Below are 13,926 nucleotides of genomic sequence, written 5' to 3' on the forward strand. Positions count from 1 at the left end.
TTGAACTTGTTTGAATATATACTTATGTCTAATGTGTTTATTTTTACATTTGTGATAACTTGCCCTGCTCATCTCATCACTTACTCTTACTCACTTTCAGTAACACTTTATCCTGTTCAGCAGCACAGTGGATTCAGATCCTATCCCAAGAACGCAGATTGTGAGGTGGGAATAATCCCTAGATGGAATGTCAGTCATTGCATGTCACTGTGCATACATTCACTCACACATTCATTTGCACCTAGGGGCAGTTTAGCATAGCCAATCTCCCTACTGGAATGTGTTTTGGTTGTGATGTTGAAGTCTAGCATGCATTATCAGTGGTTATACAGGATAAAGTCAGACCATATAATAATTTCAGTTTATGGACTCTATTTATCAAAACAACTTCTTAACGTGAGTGAGGCAAATCCTTCATTCAGTATAGAGGACTGTAGTCGAGCTTAAATCATTAGAGGAAGACAATATCATTAACAGAAACATTACCAATAGTCTTACTGCCTCTGAAGGATGGTCTGTCATTTACACCATACGTTGGAGGTCTCCTTTTTATAGTATACTTCAGTCAGTCTCTGTGGATGCGGTGGGAGGTGAGGAGGGTGAGCAAGAGCATATTGTGTTTCTATTCTGATTCTTTCCTTAAATAAATCTAAAGTGGTGACACATACTACAGAGTCACTGCAGCATATCTCCCATTGAAGGGAAAAATTTAAGGGAGTCAGAGCCCAATGGTAAATAAAAGAGCTATTTCCTTTCTCTTTTAGCACACACATTTGCTGGGTGGTGTGATGTGTGATGTTACTCTGACAGGGATACTCAAAGTTTGCCTCTTAAAAAAAAATTGGCATCATATAAAGTGTGACTTAAGAATATTACTTTAGACAAACAAAAATTTTAGATTTATAAGTTTGAGGAAGCATTGTTCATATTGCCGGGCATCTGCTCAATAGTTATAAATGTGCTATAAAGCCCAAAAACTGTACTATATAAATAAAACTGAGTCACAGTACTGTTCTAATATGTCAAATTGACCAAAATGATCAATGTCAAGCTTTGCTGAGTTTACATATCTGTAACCTTCTTTTGAAATCTGCCAGATGCAGATGGTTGGTGAGAGTGAAATGAGGGGAGGTAGCAGCTCCAGGCCATTGGTAGTCCCCAAAGCAAAGACGAAATGTGACTTGAAGGCTATTAATAGCTCATACAGAGATAATTCCTGTCTCATTATCTGTGCATGCCCAAGATGCCCAGCCCTCACCCTAGGGCTGAGCTTCTTCTTGTATAAGCAGCACACACAGACCTATTTTAGTAGGACAATGAAAAACAATTTTGCAATCTGTTAACAGTTTCATCATCTAAACATACGATATATTATATTTGGTTTATTTATTCCTGTGAAAACTCTAATTTGACATGTATTAAACTTTAGCAGTGTGTCTTATTGTTAAATACATGTAATAATTAATAGGAACATATGTCAGCTTGTATAATAAAAATAAATGTATGAATTGTGAACTCCACATTACAGAAAAGGCTGGAAAATATATCTGTTTGCTCCTGACACATGACCTTGCAGATTATCTGACATATGACGATGGATATAATCTGTATAAACAAATAATCCAACTGGCATAGCGAGATTGGCACAAGAAAATATTGGAGATCTTTTCTGTTCTGTTAGTATAACATTAACCAAGCTTAATAGTATTCCCCAAGAGGGATTCACATCATTAGCATAAAAGCTGTGACTTTGATTAAATTGAAATTCAATCAGGTTAAATGGAGGATAAAACCAGTAACTGAGTGCCATTATTGGATAAATGCATTTCTGCAGCTCTTTTCCAATAAACAATACTAAAGTCAGTTCGCAAGCTGCCCTTTAATTCAATAAATCTTTTGTCCATCAACATGGATGCCTACAATGAATGAGTGCTAAAGTGGACAGGCAATAAAAGGGTCAGGAAAAGAAGTAATCAATCTTTTCTCTTGAATCACATTTCAGTTCAAGGCTCAGGGTTTGAATGGTGCCCTTGACCCATGCTACTACACAGATAGAGATCCGGCAAGCCCACTAAGTCAAAGGACATAGGTTTATACAGACCTGTAGGATAATATTAGCTCTACTGTATCTCTGTCATATAATACTGTTTAAAACCATAAGAAAAAAAAAACAATGCAGAAAGGATACTAGACATTTTAATAGCATACTCTCTGTTTTTGTTAAAAGAACAGGTTTTGTTCAGAGACCGGGTTTCATCAGAATATTCAGGTCCTAATGGTAAAATGAAGTACTAAAGTTTTCAGTCAAGAAATAGCATTTGTTTTAGATTATATCACAGTGTTACATGTTCAGAGTGCATGTGAAATATTTTTGACAAAAGACTTTGAAAACATTTGCGATGTCAAGACACACATTGGATGATGCTCTTAATATTACGGAAGGTCCAAAAGACACAAATAATGGTAATGGGTGACAAAATGTAAAGACTTTTTGGTTGAATATTCAATTTGTATTGCATGTGTTCCACTTTAGGCAAAACTTTAGGCTTTTTGTGTTTCCTGTTTACTTGTTATTTACTGTATATTAACATACATGAAAAATATCATGACATTGGTATGTATCCGGGATGAGGATGCCTGTGGGAGGAATGTTAATTTTGATCCCTTTTGACATATTATTTGGGTGCCCCACATTTCTATGCAGATAATTTAACAAAGAACAGCTTTTTTTTTTTTACCATGAACATGTTTCAAACATATTATGGTTAAACACAATGAATAAAGACAGTAGGCTACAACCATTGAGCAAAAATAGAAAAGGTCTAGGAATATAATCATGAGAAGTTGGCAGGTCATGGTCTCTCTTCGAGCAGACATTGTTGTCTTCTTTGCTTCAGTAGGCATGCAGTGGTGTCATGTCAGATAAAATATCTATACAGCAAACATCATTCTAAATTGTAAAATGAAATGAAATTGTAAACATGCACTCATAACCAAACCATCATTCTTTAAGCACCAGAGGACCATTAAAGACAACTGTCTGATGACCACAGGAGACAATCAAGTTCTAGTGAATTCACTATTACTTTTAATTGGAATAACTTGAGCTTTGATTGGACATAACAAAGCCATATCCTGTAGTCATCTAGACAAATGTGCACTTTCTTGGTACTTGATACTATATCTTTGATTTGGTATTCATTAAAGGGAACCAGAAGCAGAACAGCCTGCCTGTTTGGAGAATTGTGTTTTGAAAACATCAGCTATACAATCAATGCTGATCTAAAATTACCATAAAAATGTCAAACTTTAAAAGTTAAATAATCTCAGATGAATAAAACAAACTAATATGATCCCAGATCTAAATGGAAAAGATTAAGTAATTTAACGTTTAGGCGCATGGTTCTACACAGTGCCAATATATCTGACTATCATAGAGTGTTTATCTATATCAGGGACAATATATCAGTCATTCATGTCACCCGTGAGATAACACCACTAGTCTCTAAAGCCATATTACTGTACATATTACTCTACAAGTTATATCATAAAAACACATGCGCACACAAGTTTCTCAGACATATACAACTATTGTGTATTAATATACATGATGGTAGGCATCTTTAGTCTAATGCTGATATTATTTCCATTGGCTATATAAGAAAGGTTAAAAAAAAGTTACTTCACAGCATATATGGTGTCCAGCCATCAGAACATGAATATTTTTGTAGCTTGGACATTGGCACAAACACAGTAACAGAGATTTATTTTCCTACATGGATGATTTAGGTGTTTTAACACCCCTGTCATCAGACTTGAAAATTATGAGCTGATGGTTTCAGGGTGTATTTAGGTATAGTGTTTCTTGGGAAAGATAGTGCCTGAAATAGGGTGATATATTTAGGATAATGGTCAGATAGATACCCATGCAGGACCATACGGCTGGTTTTAATCCAATGACATCTACTTAATATTGTAGATATGGCCTGAGAGATTCATTTCTGACACTTGTTTACACAACCTATAGTTCACACCCAGACTGATGAGTAATTGAGGCTAGGAAAAGGACCACTCTCTTGATAACTAAAAATATATATTTTTTTGCTAAACACAAGTTTTACCTCCATAGAGTATCCTCTTAACAGTGTCTGTAGTATCTACACCTACCAGTATACCATGTATTTTATGAAATTGGATATCAGCTGTTTGAAGGTGGACACCAGATAGGTCAGAAGCAAATGGTAGGGCCTTCCTCTTCTCATCAGAACACAGCCCATAATCTACACACTGCATAAAAGATGAGTTCTCTGTTTTACCTCTTTAAGTAGTGGCATGTTGTGGGTATTTTAAAGAGTTGGGTGAGTGAACAATCTCCATGAACTGATATATAATTCAGTAGACACTTTCATGACCAGTTTGCTGTGCCCCACCCACTATGACTTTCAACAGGGTGAATATGCACGTTGTCGTCCCTGGCCTTAGTACTAGATATCGCACTCTTTTTAAAGATGTTCCTGAGCACCTTAGATTATTCTTCATATATCGATTCCCTTCTTTCTCTGCAAGTCAGTATTTTCTGATGAACCTACTCATAGGAAGTGAGAAAGCACAGTAGGATACAAAGTCAATAGAATGGTGGTCGTGGCTCTGGACAGGAATGATTAACAATGTACAGATCATTGTAGGAATATCAGAGATTCAAACACACAGGAATTGGTCAGGAATTGCTGGGTTGGCTTTTTCACTGAAGTCTCTAATGTTTAGGCAACTACAGTCCTTTGTCTGTGCAAGATAAAGGTTTAATTTTTGTCCATCTATAAAGAACTGGACTTCTGTACTAGTTTTCCTCTTAGATGTCCATCTTCACCATACCAGCAGCACAGATACTGTGGCTGAGATTAGTGAAGATACATGTGTGTGAGTGTGTGTCTGTGTGTGAGTCTGTGTGTGTGTGTGTGTGTATGTGTATGTGTGAGTGTGTGTGTGTGTTAAAGGTGAGCCTAGTCCCGACTTCTGTTGCGCTTCTTGAAAAAGAAGAAGGGGGTTTTCTGTGGAGGACCCATCAGCATGGGCACCTGATTCTTGTGTGTAATTCGTATCTGTAGACAGAACAGAAAAAAGGTTAGGACATTAATCCTATTGGACATGTAGGCTGCCCGAAACATAAAATTCACCCTGGATGTGACACTGGATGTGTAAATGAATTTTAGTAAAAGAGCACTTCATGAATGGATTGTTCACACAATCATAACACATATGTACTTTATCATTTTATTTCAAATACAATTAACAAAGTGTAGAAAGTGGCAGTGTGTGATGTAAATGTATCAGTATGGACTTAACCCTTTTTACAAGTACTGTATTTTATTACTGCAAGTCTGATATAAAAGTAGTCAGGACATTGTTGGCTTTCAGTGTGAGAAGCTTTTACTTCTAAACCTTGCACGTAATACCTACATACAGGGGTTGGAGATCATTCATTAGCACTGGAGTGTGACATGTTAAAGAAATTAAAAAAGGTACACACCAAAACAGGTGCAAATTTTATTTTTTGGCCTTTAGAAAATGCTTCATATATGCACACATGAACATAGTATACAGTGAAACAGAGCAGGCTGAAGTGCTGTGATTTGACAGATACTTGGTCAAAATAAATACTAACGGACAACTAAAAAGTATTTTATAATGCATATACTGTGTATTAGATTCACACTGCATGAGCTCATTGCACTGTCAGTACCATTTTCATCCTAATTAAGCGATTGAAATTTGATAATGTGTGTACAATGGGCTTGAAATTAAAACAGCACAGTAACTGTGCCAGCGCTTTATCTCTGTACAACTGGACAAATGAGAGAAGACTAATAATGGGTTGTAGGGTTATATATACTTAGCGAGGACTTTGTGCTGTAGCTGCTGTATTTGCAGACAGAATTCTCTGTGCACATTCCTCTCGCTTTAATAACATAATCAGTCAGTGGAGGGGTGTGACATGACACTGTTTTAATTAACAGGGAGCTTGCTGAGATGCCTGCATGTGCTGAATAGAGGGATTTAACCAAATGCTCTGTGTTTCATTTTGTGTGAACCTTAAAATATGTATATTTGTTATTTTTACCTATTATGATTAATACCTAATTAATACGTACATATATGAATACAGAAAAGAGATGCATTGTTGTCAGAAGGACAGAAACAGTGTAATAAGCTGTGGTTTGTAAAAAGAAGTGGTGAGCTCAGGTTTTGGCGCATAGACACATGCAAATGAAAGAAAACTATGAATGGAGCCCAAAGCCACCTCACCGTGCATGGAGGCTGCATCCATGGTTCCCCATCAATCTGCATAGGCAGAGGTCTGGATGTCCTGTGTGTGTGTGAGTGAGAGAGAGAGAGAGAGAGAGAGAGAGAGAGAGAGAGAGAGAGAGAGAGAGAGAGAGAGAGAGAGAGAGAGAGAGAGAGAGAGAGAGAGAGAGAGAGAGGCTGTCATGCATCAGTTTACAGGCAGCATATAGGCATGAGGTTCCTCTTCAACACTGTTGTGGGATGATTCTGAACACTGCTTTCTTTGTTTCCACAAGTCATTTCCCACAGTGGGCCCCAGTTTCACCAAACTTAACACACACACACACACACACTATTCGGCACCCCTGCCCCATACATACACACTGTTTCACCAAATTAGTTTAGCCTTTTTAGCTGGCCATTGAATATAAATGAAATGCTGCATGGGAAAAGATAGACAATGAATGGCACTTTATGCGTATTTATTTTTAAAATATCAGGTAGACAACAAAAAGGAAAAACATTTATCTATCAGTGAAATGCAAACCTCATTTTAAATGTTAAAGGCAAATAGCAAATCTCTTTTCTGAAATTACAATCTACTTAATCTCTCCAAAGATATATTACCATAAACTAGCATAAACATGCAGTGCATGATTAGACATTATTACTTTGTTTGTGCCAACATTATTATTCATCAGGCCTGTCTGCTATGAATGCTGAAGCTGCTCGACTGAGTAGAGTGGTGCAAGGCTAAAGGTTAAAGTTATTGGCTGAAGTGCTCAGCAGAAAGAGACTAGCTGTTGTGTCATCACGGCTGTGAGAGAGAGCAAGGGCCAATTCTGTCGGGGTGTGTGAGCATACAAAGAGGTAAATGGACACTGAAGAATAAAAAATGATGACAGTATAGTCAGAGTGTTTCATTGATACTAACCTGATGGTGACACTGGCACACTGGGCAAGGCGACGACCAGCACTCTTGAGGCCTGTATAGATCTGGCCCATCTCTATGGCCCCTTCTAAGCCCACCACCTCAAGCAGCTGGTCACTCAGATCTATTCAGAAAGACAGATAAAGACAGAGTAAATAGAGGGTCCTGGCTTTCAATAAAAAAAGTAATATAATCATAGACAAATAGAAGTAGCAGAAATAATACGAGTCAATAATTGCGCACTAGACAAGGCTATGCTTTCAGACACTGTTTAATCACTGTACACACACTCATTAACTCTCTGTCTTGCTCATGTAGGCATGCACACTCAGGGTCATTCAAGCATAACAGCACATGACATGGTAATGACGCAGTATCTGCGTAGGGAGCAAGGTACTGGGGCAGGTGATCATTGACTCAGTGTCTCAAACTGTGAACATGTTTGTGATTTTGTATAGTTTTATTCAAGTGCATTATTTGACACCACTGATCATTAAGTGATAACACAGTTCACACAGACAAGTTCTGCTTTGGTTTAAATCTATCCTGAAAGAGGCTGTTACAAGTTCTGAAGCTTAAAAAGTGCAGTATGGTGTTCACTCCTATAGTGATGATACACAATTATATTTATTAGCTCTTCCAGATTTAAAGGCAAAGATAAGCTAAATGGAAAATTATGACAAAATTTTAAAAGCATAAAGATGTTGAAACCTCCTGATCCAGAACAGAAATGTTGATGGTGAGTACAAGTTTTCAGCAATGATTACAGATTTCACCCTTATGCTCAGTGTCTATTCTGTCGAACCAAAAGCTACAGTTAAAAACATTGGCGTAACTCTAGATGCTGGTTTATCATTCAATTCCCGTCATCTGAGAAGACTTTCATAACCTCTAAATCAGATTACTGTAATGTGTTTCTATATGGCATGTTTAAGGAGACCTCTGTATTTTCAGAATGCACTGTCCCTACCAGGAAACAGAAATCAGAGCACATTATCTCTGTCTTATTCAAACAATGACTATAAAGACTTGCTTATGATGTTTAAAGCTGTGAATGGTTTAGGTCTGGAATAACTTGCTGATCTCCTGAAACACGATAGCCCATCCTGAGCGCTTCACTCAGCTGAGGCAGGCCTACTTTTAATCCTAAGGATCAGTTGCAGTTCAGCTGGTGGAAGATTCTTTTCCCTACATTGCCTGTAACCGCTGGAATAATGATCCAGAGAACATTAGGAACACTAGCTCAATGAGTGTTTTTAAATTCAAATAAAGATTAGGTAAAGAGTTAAAGAGCACAGATTTACTGTAGCCATATACAGTACATGTACAGAGAGTGAGTTAATAACAGTATTATTTGGTTTCAAAGGGTGTTTGGGGCAACCCACCATCAAGTCAGCCATGTGTCTCTCTCTTCTCTCTCTTGCTCACTCCCCCCCATCTCTCATGTCTCTTTATAAAACCTGACCTACATTCCCTGATAATCGGTGTGTACTCTCACTGCTCAGTGGCCTTTCAGCCGATTAGCGGACAACACAACCACGCAGAAATGGCTTCAAGTCCACACACCCATCAATGTAGTCAGTCTTCTCAAACGTCTTAAACACTGCTGGATTTCCCAATTCAAGACAAGTTATCTCTATAATTCAAAGCCCTGCTATAGCATTACATCACAAAACAATGCATTCTGCAATCTAAATGGGAGACTAACCAATATGTTGCTGGCATGCAACCCTATACTCTTTGCCAGAGTACAGACACTATTAATAATTGTCACCTGACACAAAACAGATATGTTTATGTAAGAGACGATATTGTTTTTGGCTTATTCTGAAAAATGCTAGAGCAAGACGGTTTATATAAGACCAGTGATACAAGTCTCAAGTGAGTATGAAGGTCAGCACAGGGACATGCCATGCTGACCAGGCAAAAGCTGGTCATTTTCGAGACTGGGTGGGATTTTGCTAGGCAGATTGTAAATTGAAAACAAAATATTTTCATCAGATAAATTAGTCCCTGTATATTAAATATTTTAGAACCTAACATTTATCATCACTATCATATTGTTCAGTGTTAGGTCAACAATAAAGTCAAAGCCATGGCTGAGAAAATGCCCAAGACCTGAAGTATCCAAAGATCATTAACGCACTTAATATTAATACACACACAGGATGCATTATAATGGCAGCCCTTCTTAGTGCATGTATCCATATATCTCCATTGCATGGTCAACCTGGTATAAATCTGTTTTCTATTATCTCTCTGAACTAATAAAAGCAGTTATGAATATAGAAATATTAAGTGAAGCAAGTTAGTGAGTCATTAAAGGTTTGGAAAAAAGCAATAGCACATGTAACACAGCAAGTCCTTTGGATGAACATTACTAACTGTTAAACTGAGCCAAGAACAAGCTGCATACGCCTACTCCTACTTTCATTTATATAATAACCAGAGCAGCTCAGAGAGTGTAATACAGAAAATATAGATAGTTGCATGTATTTACTTACAAACAATTTACAGCATATGTAAGAGTGTAATTAAAAGCTTTAAGCAGTTGGTGTGTTATTATTATTTTTTCTTTTTATAAATATTTCTGTGTATATATTTAGCTAATTTTGTATCACACCCACTGTGTTATAGCTAACATAGACACTGTGATAATTATTCTAATGAAAAATATTTTATCTGAAATAGACTTACGCAAAAATCTAACAGCAGTAATGCAGATGGTAGTCAGAAATATGAGTTATGATTTAAAACATGAAGTGGTGTCCATTTGTATATCCCACATGCTAACACATAATTAAAAATACAATACAAACCATGTGAAACAGGAAAGAAACATAAAAAACATGTTCTTAATTAACATATCAATGTTAAGAGAAAATCTTTTTCTTTTTAACCTTGGATTAACCTTGACAAAAACAAAGGCAAAAGTTCAATCCTGCACACTGAGGTTTGAAATAGCAGCACCTTTCTGTCCATCACTGGCAAGATATGACCTTGGTGTCTTCCCCAAATATATTGGCAAAGCTAATCTGAAAGGCAAAGGCAAAGCAATACACTGGTTGGGAAAATTCTAATGGAACAATCTGTATCTTTATCCTGGTGATCTTATAAGAAATGTTTAAATATTTCCCCCAAACACTAATAAGTATATAAATAACATATTTATATACTTACAGTTCCACAAATATGAAAATGCCTTCCTAACTATTTTGAGTGCCATTTATACAAGTATTAGTATTTAGAAGTATTTTACTGTTTTTGTTGTGTATTCTTCACATCATACATGTTCACAGCCTCATCTGGGCACTTTTATACCAGGCTGTTCATTACAGAAAGGCCAAGCTAAGAATAACTCAGAAACAGCTTCTTACGTAACCCTGCAGAATGTATTCTGGTGAGGATTGCAGTACATAGCCATATTGAATTGGCTTTTTTTTGCACCAGGCTTGAACCAGATTAACCAACATCAAATTAGATTACTGTGATGAATCACAAATCAGCTCTTAAATCGGCTCTGCCAACAGCCTAAGTGCTTACACTGGGTTCATGCCAAAAGACACAGACACACTCTGAACAATAGCCCAGACGTCGACTTCAGACACACCTAACATCACAGCAACGGCTCCAAAACGCATTGGAATTGGTAGGCAAATTTAGTTCTGCTCTGAAAAGCATCTGTTTGCAAATGTGGTTGTTTTAAAAGAAGAAAAGTGTCAGGTATTTCTTTTTATACATTGAAATCTGTCACAGCTCCCAAAACATTAACAATAAAAAAGGGGTGTGATTGAATTGTAAAAAGTGACAGTAAAATCTTATAAATAACTACAAACCAGTAATTTGTTACAATTATGGAAATTTATGGTTGTGTGTGTGTGTTTGTGTTTTTTAATGAGAGCTTTTATAAAAACATGTTCTTTACTGCAGTGTAACCAAAATGTCAGCCTTCACCCAGTGTCTGAGGACTTGTATTTATATTCATGTGGACATGTATTTGTGTTTCTGATCTCTATGTCCCTGTGCTCTGCTCTCAGTTTCTTGGGCTGCTTAGGGCTACGGCAGATGGTCAGGAGGAACTAGCCATGGTGGATTCGTAGTGGAGGTGCGGGGGCGGCCCGTAGCTTGGTGTGAGCATAGAGTGCAAGAGCTGCCTCTATTTCACCATCGGACATGTTTAGAGAACAGAGTGACAGAAAGAATGAGAAAGTGAGAGCGATAGAGAGAGAGAGACTGCTTGAGGGAGATGCTAATATATGCTAACATGTTAAAACTGGCAAGACTTACTTACTGGGAAGAGCAAATAGAGACATGATACCTACATAAGTGACACCTGCATAAGTCATAACTGCCTTTCCAGCTCAGTATTTTTCAAGAATGTCCAAGCCACATAATGATAACAAGGTGACATACCAAACATTAAAACCAAACTGTAATTTAGAGCCAATTTCGATTCAATTTGTAAAATTATGCTATTTTTTGTTAGACACATAACAATATAGCATACACCAGACCATATAACATAAGATTATGTAGGTGTTATGTAGCCCTATCATTTAGTAAAGTTACCAAAAAAATAAAGTGATGTTTTTCTGCAATAGCATACTGATTTTACGCTTTCTAGTCCACGCTTTTTTCCAGGTCATCTGCTGTCTTCCTTTCTGAAGTACATTCTATAAATGTTCATGTTAAGAGCAGTTCACAAGCCATAAAAACACAAACATCCATCCTACAAAAAAAGAATCCATTAAAAATTGTAGAGCAGTAACAGCTAAAGCTGATAAAAGCTGTATAGACTACCATAAAAATCATTCTATTGAATTAAGAATTGGCCCAGTTTCTTCCCTTGCATCATGTGTGAGTCCACTTGAGGCATACTATGTGATTGTGATTGTCTACATAAACACATCCCATTCTGTCTTAATTTAAAACTTAGGCTCTTTATTCACACGCTCTCTTCTTCTGCACTCTGTACTAACAAACTGTTCATGTGCTCCCTGCTTACCCAAGCGCATGTCACTCTCTCAACCTCTATTTCCCATGCCATTCACAAACAAAGCTGTTCTCACAAAGTAGGTCCACAAACACAACTGTGTAGAAACAGATCATGGGAAACAGTCTTTCAGGACAAAAGCATCCTCAATCAATATGGACTGAAGAAGGATGAGAGACACTCTTAAAGATACTATTGGTCTCTTGAATGTGAATGACTGTTGAATGGCTGGTGATGATCGCTGCTAGAAGAGTCTCTTCAGCTAAGTTTCTTGTTTCCACAACAATTCTTCTCTTTTCATTCGACTTTTACTCTGTGTGTGTGTGTGTGTGTGTGTGTGTGTGTGTGTGTGTGTGTGTGTGTGTGTGTGTGTGTGTGCGTGTGTGTGTATGTGTGTGAAAGAGAGAGAGAGAGATAGATAGTGAGAGAAAGAGACAGAGACAGAGGGTATGGGAAGCAGGCCAAGTGATTAGTGTCACTGCTCCTGTTTGACCCTATCACAAAGAGAGGTGAGGTGAATGGAGAGCTTGATACAAGATCATTGAGAAGTATGCCTGCAATATGACTGCTATGAATGAATATGAATATTAATCCCAATGGATTTTAGTGGTTGAAGCTAATGCCTTTAAACTGTGATTGCTTATGGACAAGCACTTGGGACAGGAATGTGTTTGACATGGGCACAAGAAAACATATTGCAATTTCTATATATAAGATGAGATGGTAAATTGAAAAACAGAAGTGATGTTAGAAGTGATTAGATCAATAAATTAATTGGGTCTGTCTTTATTTTGTGTGGAAAAGTTATGGGTAGCTGTGTGTTAATCTTATTATATAAATTTTGTTCTTATTCAAATTTTAACTGACTGCTGGACACTCTATAAGGTTTTCAAGAATACATAATCTATTGGAAAATATATGGTTTAATTTTTTTTTTTATTCCCTTGCATTAAATATTTGGTTGTCATGATCAGATGACACCATCCATCTATACAGCTTTAAATATTAAAACCAGCTGAGGAAATGGACAATCTGGGCAGTAGTCTCCTACTACTGAACAGCACAAAGTTAATGCAGTTTTCTTGCAGCACAGCATTAATGATAGACTGAAAGTATGAAAGTAGATGAAAGTGATGTGAACACAGAGCTACACTCCATCCTGGTACATGCTGCAATATATGCTCGGTTGAGTATTATTGCCTCTAGGACAGATTACAGATATGAGTCATGTAACTGGTAACAGCACCAACGCCATCCTCCCACCAATCCCTCCATCCTACCACACCTCCCCTCCATTTCTTTGTACATTAGTGACTCCCATCAGTCCTGTTACTATGGAGACCCCCAGGCCCTGCACAATAAGAAAGAGACAGGAATGGAAAGTCAGGATGAGAGAGCAAGATAATATGTGAGTGAAGAGAGAGAGAGAGAGAGAGAGAGAGAGAGAGAGAGAGAGAGAGAGAGAGAGCGAGAGAGAGAGAGCGAGAGAGAGAGTTTAAATAGGATTCGTGATAAATCAGAAAGATGTTATTAAGGGTGAGAAGGCAAATAAAAAGGCTGAGGTATCAGTTTCTCCTTCATACATGCATCAAAGGGGAATTTGACATTATGATATATTTGTGACAAAGGACACAGCTGTCATCTCCTTTCTTATGAATAACACTTCAAAGAAATAATTTCCACAGAAGAATATTCATATCAAGGATATATAAAGTCTAAT

The 13,926-nt window shown here is 37.3% G+C and overlaps 1 protein-coding gene across 5 annotated transcripts in view; it reads right to left on the bottom strand.

The window, feature by feature from the left end:
- Positions 1 to 1,860: 1,860 nt before the first annotated feature.
- The window catches only part of LOC113654273 (diacylglycerol kinase beta), an 81,130-nt gene continuing 69,064 nt past the window's right edge, over positions 1,861 to 13,926 (bottom strand). For all 5 annotated transcript variants that reach the window (XM_027164322.2, XM_027164324.2, XM_027164321.2 and 2 more), the window contains 3 exons: positions 7,217 to 7,337; positions 6,304 to 6,364; positions 1,861 to 5,099 (listed from right to left, as the gene is read on the bottom strand). In XM_027164322.2, the coding sequence (XP_027020123.2) occupies positions 5,001 to 5,099; positions 6,304 to 6,364; positions 7,217 to 7,337 (281 nt within the window). In that variant the 3' untranslated portion in view covers positions 1,861 to 5,000. The remainder of the gene's footprint in view (positions 5,100 to 6,303; positions 6,365 to 7,216; positions 7,338 to 13,926) is intronic.

This window comes from Tachysurus fulvidraco, chromosome 6 (assembly GCF_022655615.1).
Source record: "Tachysurus fulvidraco isolate hzauxx_2018 chromosome 6, HZAU_PFXX_2.0, whole genome shotgun sequence".
NCBI classification, from domain to species: domain Eukaryota; kingdom Metazoa; phylum Chordata; class Actinopteri; order Siluriformes; family Bagridae; genus Tachysurus; species Tachysurus fulvidraco.